Genomic DNA, 6,498 nt, shown 5'->3' on the forward strand with positions numbered 1-6,498 from the left:
AAGTTTTTTTTATTAATTCATAAGAGACACACACAGAGAGACAGAGAGAGACAGAGACACAGGCAGAGGGAAAAGCAGGCTTCCCACAAGGAGCCTGATATATGGGACTCAATCCCGGGTCCCAGGATCACGCCCTGAGCCAAAGGCAGTTGCTCAACCACTGAGCCACCCAGGCATCCCTTGAACTGCATTTCATATGTTCAAAAAGTTACAGGCAAGAAAGATTTGGAGAAGACACAAACTTCTAGACATGAAAACCACGATATTTGGATGAATATTTGGAATTACAGTGGATGAGATTATCGGCAGATTGAACATTCAGAATAATGTGTGGAAGAAAAAAATTAGTGGACTCAGAGACAAAGCAATAGAAACTATCTAAAGTGAAAACACTGAGAGAAAAAATAACTTAAAAAATGAAATGGTGTCAGTGAGCTGTCAGATAATGTTAAGTCTAATACAGATGTAATTAAAGCTTCCCAAGGAAAAGGAGAGGGGACAGAAAAAGTATTATAGTTAAAAATGTGTTTCAAATTTGATGAAAAATATACACTCATAAGAAACTCAATCTCAAACAAAAGGAATCTGAGTACAATTATACCAAGGCACCTATTAATCAAATTGATCAAAACCACTACAAAGAGAAATTCTTTTTTCTTTTAAGATTTTATTTATTTATTTGACAGAGAGCAAGGGGAAGAGCAGAAGGAGAGGGACAAGCAGGCTCCCTGCTGAGCATGGACCCCAGCGTGGGGCTCGATCCCATGACCCTGAGACCATGGCCTGAGCCAAAATCAAGAGTTAGATGTTGGGGCACCTGGGTGGCTCAATGGTTGAGCATCTGCCTTCGGCTCAGGGCATGATCCTGGGGTCCTGGGATCAAATCCCATATCAGGCTCCTTGCAGGGAGCCTGTTTCTCCCTCTGCCTTCGTCTCTGCCTCTTTCTCTGTGTCTCTCATGAATAAATATATCTTTAAAAAAAAAAAGAAGAAAGAGAGATAGAGAGACTAGATGCTTAACGTACTGCACCATGCAGGTGCCCCAAGAGAAATTCTTAAAATCAGCCAGCAAATAAAGACATATAGACGACAGACAAGAGTGGTTGCAGGCTTCTCACTGAAATAACGTGAACAAGAAGAGCATTTTTGAAGGACTGAAAAACTGTCAATCTAGAATCCAATACCCAGCAAGAATATGCTTCAAAAACAAAGACAAAAAGTAAAAACATCTCCAGAAATACAAAAACCAAAAGAATTCTTCACAGTAGACCCACACTAAAACAAATGTTCAATGAGGTCCTTCACATAGAAGGAAAATGAGTCCAGCTGGAAACCTGAATCTATGCAAAGAAATAGCACCAGAAGTAGCAACTACTAACATAAAAGGTTATTTTCTTATAACTCTTTCTAAGGTAAATCAAGATCCAGTACCAACAGGGTGAAATTCAGTGTCTGGTATCCAATAAATGATTACTAGGCAGGCCAAAAATTTAACAGCAGTGTATTAGAGGATTTATAACATAACTATAAGTAAAAGCTATCATAACAATGGCATTGCATTCAGGCCAAGGATGGGATCCGAAGTGTGCTGTTGGAGGTTTCTTAAACTCTACCTGAAGACTGTAGGCTATGATGTTACAGAAGTACAGTATAAGTCTGAAAGCAACCACTATAATAACAAAGCAGAGGAATAGCATGCAATCATAAAAAAAAAGTTGATTAATACAGAAGGCAGAAAAAGGAAAAGGGAACAAAGAACACATAGGGCAAAAAGAAAACAAAAAGCAGAATGACAGTCCTCAACCCTGCCGTGTCATAGTTACCTTAACTGTAAAAGGCCTGAACAAGAGGACTAGAAGGTAGTGTCCCAGGCTGAATTATGAAAGCAAGACTATCTGCTGCCTGCAACGCATGTACTTGACATAAAGAGACACTGATTGGTTAGGAGAATGGAGAAGATATGCCATGCCAATACTAGTCAAAAGATAGATGATGTATTAATTTCAAGGTAGATGGCAAAGAATATGACCAGAGATAGAGGCATTTCTGTCATAACATTAATGGAGGAAAGTAACTTCTAAACACTTGACATACCTAACAACAGAAGTAAAAAATACAAGGAGTAAGAATCTGATATAGTTGTAAAGAAAAATAGATAAATCCATTGTTATAATTACAGAGTCAATAGTTTTCTCTCAACAACTGATAAAACTTGTAGACAGAAAAATATTAAGGATATAGAAGACTTGAACACTACCAACCAATTTGATCTGACATTCATAGAACACTACACCCAGCCTCAGCATTAAGTACTCCTTCTCAAGTACACACAGAACATTTCTAATATAGACCATATTCTGGGTCATTAAACAAGTCTCATAAATGTAGAAGGACTCAAGTCATGGAAAGTAAGTTCCCTGACCACAGTGAAATAAAATTAACCCAGACATTTCTAGATGGCAAACCAAGTATAAAAATATCCTTGCAAGGGCAGCCTGGCTGGCTCAGCGGTTTAGCGCCACCTTCAGCCCAGGGTGTGATCCTGGAGACCCAGGATCCCTGCATGGAGCCTGTTTCTCCCTCTGCCTGTGTCTCTGCCTCTCTCTGTGTGTCTTTCATGAATAAATAAATAAAATCTGGGATCCCTGGGTGGCACAGCGGTTTAGCGCCTGCCTTTGGCCCAGGGCACGATTCTGGAGACCTGGGATCGAGTCCCACATCGGGCTCCCTGCATGGAGCCTGCTTCTCCCTCTGCCTGTGACTCTGCCTTTCTCTCTCTCTCTGTGTGACTATCGTAAATAAAAATAAATAAATAAAAATAAAATAAAACAAAATCTTTAAAAAATAAAATAAAATGAAATGTTCATGCAAGATGACATCGTCCCTTGTTTTAAAAAATGGATTTGGCGCAAAAAAAAAAAAAAAATGGATTTGGACAATTTGTCCCCTGACAGATTTACCTTTACTTTTACCTTTACAGAATAGTACATATCATACCCCATTTCATTTATTTTTATTTTATGTGTAAATGTGTGTCTTTGTCAGTCACACTTAGAGAGATCTGGAGGTGGGAAACGGGTCTGCAGGGATTGCCTCTGAGGATGGGCTTTACACGGCAGGACTCTTGGGTCTCTATTGCAGTTTTCTTAATATCAGGGTTTTTACAAGAACGTGTTCATTTTTGAAATCAGGAATGGAGAATAAAAAGATTTAATCACTGCTTAAAACAGAGTGGCCCCTCTGGCTCTGATGGGGCTTCTGTGGTTGGGAGTGTTGGGCTCACACAGGTATAGAGGGCATGAAACTCCCCAGACTAAATGGTCCACAGAAAGAGCTGTGAGGGGCAGAAATACTTGAGATGTACAGCTAATTAAAAAGAAAAGCAAGATTTGGGGATAAAATAAATACTGAAGTAACTGGGGATCAAGCAGAGGGCAAGGACAGTTTGACTGGCAGGACCTGTTCCTCTGTGGCCTCTTCCCAGCTGACCCTACTGCCCTTCCTCTTTCCCTTCCAGGGCTGTCTGCACTTCCTGTAGCATAAAGGTAAGGATCATCTGGGGTCTGAGGTGTCCTGTGGCTGATCTGGCTTGTCAGGAGGGGCAGCTGGGGAGCTGAGGGGGGACAGAGGTTCTGTCTCCTACAAGCTGGTCACACACAGATGAGCCACCTTGTCCATCTCCTTCCTCCACAAGCAACCCATTCCTATACTTTCTAAGACTGTATAGTTTTTATTTTTATTATTATTTTTTACAGTGGGAGAGAGAGGATTTTAAGCAGACAACCCACTAAGCACAGAGTGGGATGTGGGGCTTGATCCCACAATCCTGAGATCATGACCTGAGCCAAAATCAAGAGTCAGGCCCTTAACCAACTGAGCCACCCAGGCGCTCCAAGACTATATGGTTTTTAAAGACCCTTGTAGGTGTTTGTGTTTTTTTAATGTTTTTTTAACATTCCATGTTAGCAGGCTGAAAAGAAAACCCTTCACTTCTCCTCTAAAAGTCCTATATTCTGACACAATTTCCTTGAATGTTTTTGGAAAGGTTCTTGTGGTGTCTGTGTACATGCAGGTGTATAGATACAGAAACATAATCACATTTGGAACTGTATCATCCTGTTACACCTCAGCCTAGAAACAAGGGCCTGCTGCAGAGGAAGAGTGACCACTATGATCTTCACTCCTTTTTATTGTTTCACCGCTGAGAAACCTCTACCTCTTTGACATGAAGAATTTACTGCATATAGGACATGATGCTAGACTGTGTGTGGTGCAAGTACCTGTCTAGATGGGCAGAAGTTGTGGTTGGGTTAGGGTAACAAGCAGGGGTGGGCACATGCCTTCAGGGAGCCCACATCAGGCATTGCCAGGGTGTCATGCAGGCCCAGAGCATGCGGCTGTTGATGGGTGTGTCTGTCGGGGGGGTCCACCTCTCCCTCTGTGTGTTGTAGATGAAGATGCCTTCTAAGAAGTTTGCACACATTCCCGTCTACACGCTGGGCTTTGAGAGTCCTCGGAGGGTGTCAACTACCAAACCTACACCAAGCCAGAGAAGAGATGCCTTCCAGTGTGTTCCTTTACCCTTTGCTGATGTGGTCAGGCGTTGACAGTAATACAAAAGCTGGGGTGGGTGGGATGGTTTGCTAGGACACTCCCAGGACACGGAAATCCAAAGCACTTGTCTAGAAAGAGATACCTCAGGGGGGTCTTGGGGACTAAGTAGTAGGAGATGGGAATTGAACTCCTAGCAGACCCCAGGATTCCAGCTAACTCTTGAGGAAAAGCTTTTGCTGTGGGGAAATATGGCAGGTGGGACTTCCCTGATGGCTCTGTCCTGTTTCAGATCCCTGCAGGGGCCCCAGTGGCAGAGTGTGGAGGAGGCGTTCCCACACATCTATACCCACGGCTGTATCCGCAAGGATGTTTGCAGCGACTGCACCAGCTTTGTGGCAGACGTGGTGCGCTCTAGCCGCAAGAGTGTGGATGCACTCAACACCACGCCTCGCCGTACCCGCCAGACGCAGTCCCTCTACATCCCTAACACCTGGACTCTCAACTTCAAGTGATGGCTCTCAGCCTTACTGGACCACCCAGCCAGAGACATTTCAAGGAGGCCAGACGTCTGGGGAGGAGCCAGGCTAGGCCTGGACATGGCTGAGAAACTCCCCATTCTGGGGCATAGCCGCTAGCCTGCCCTCCTGAGTGTGCATGTACATATATATACATATATAGATACATTTATATAATATATACACACAGCCTATATATTTATATACATGTCTCCTGGCCCCAGAGTTTATTTAGGGTCAGGCTCACTCCAGGACCCTCCCTGGGGGAGGCAATTTCCTTTTGGGAGTCCTTGGGTGGGGTACAGGATGTGGCAGGAATGGGTTTTCTCAGGAAGGACAGCAGTGGATTCTAGATAATAGGGCTCTGAAAGACCCTACCCCTGTATTTGTTCTCTTCTCCATCCCAAGGATGAGAACACAGCAGCTTCCCCTCCCTAGGTGGATGTCCAGACTGGGACAGGACACCTTGGTCCCCAGGTAGGCAGGAGCACTCTGCTGGCCTCTGTGCTCTGAGCAGAACCTGGCCTGCAGACACAGCCAGGAAGACCGTCAGTGGATAGATACTCTCTTAGCACCATCTCACCCTTCCAATTGGAAGGTCCAAGGCCAAGCTCACTCCTTGCCCCCTACCCAGCATCCATTCCCCAGCCATCTGCCACATCTGGCTGGTATTGCTGTCCTCACAGACTCAGAGGTCCAGAGATGGTGCTGGTTCCGGGGCCCTGGTGATGCTGGTGGTCCTGGTCCAGGGAGAAACTCTGTAAATTTGTACACACGGCTGCTCTTGGCCTAATAAAGGTGGTCTTACAGCCTTCTGTCTGGGATGTGGACTGAGGACTATTGAGCCACAGTGGTGGGCACATTCTCAGAAGCTGGGCTCTGAGGGGTCACCTGCCCTCTGGTGCACATTCAGGATGCCCACCATGACAGGAGGGTGCTCAGGCCCACTCCTGTCCATGATGCCCAACTTCATCATCTGGCCATCTTGGTCTCACGGCTGGCAGGGCTCCATGTGGCTCAGCCTGATGCCTACAAATTGCCAGCCTGGCCCTTTGGCCTCCTCCCCAGATTCCTATTCCTATTCTCTGGGGAGATGATTCCCTTAGGGTTTGCAGGGTAGGGGCAACTCTGCTCTTCAGGAGACTGGATGGAAAAGCACCTACATGCTCTGCCTGCCACATGCATCTGGGAGGTGGCTTCTGTTGTCATCTCACAGGTAAGGAAATCGAGTTCAAGAGAGGAAGGAATTTGGCCAAAGATACATAGCTCACATGGGACTTCAATGCAGGTCTATCAGATGCCAGGCTCTAACTCCCTGCCATATGGACAGGGGCCTGGAGGAGGCCCTGAGGGACGGGACTTGTAACAGATGGGCCTGCAGGAGAGGGTCCTTCATCAGCTGGGGTCCATGACATTCAATTATACCAAA

The 6,498-nt window shown here is 45.2% G+C and overlaps 1 protein-coding gene across 2 annotated transcripts in view; it reads left to right on the forward strand.

The window, feature by feature from the left end:
• Positions 1-5,884, forward strand: part of SPIRE2 (spire type actin nucleation factor 2) — a 32,392-nt gene extending 26,508 nt beyond the window's left edge. For both annotated transcript variants that reach the window (XM_072819660.1, XM_072819661.1), the window contains exons 13-15: positions 3,518-3,545; positions 4,452-4,567; positions 4,844-5,884. In XM_072819660.1, the coding sequence (XP_072675761.1) occupies positions 3,518-3,545; positions 4,452-4,567; positions 4,844-5,066 (367 nt within the window). In that variant the 3' untranslated portion in view covers positions 5,067-5,884. The remainder of the gene's footprint in view (positions 1-3,517; positions 3,546-4,451; positions 4,568-4,843) is intronic.
• The last annotated feature ends 614 nt before the right edge of the window (positions 5,885-6,498 follow it).

Source organism: Canis lupus, chromosome 3, assembly GCF_048164855.1.
Source record: "Canis lupus baileyi chromosome 3, mCanLup2.hap1, whole genome shotgun sequence".
Classification (NCBI taxonomy): Eukaryota; Metazoa; Chordata; class Mammalia; order Carnivora; family Canidae; genus Canis; species Canis lupus.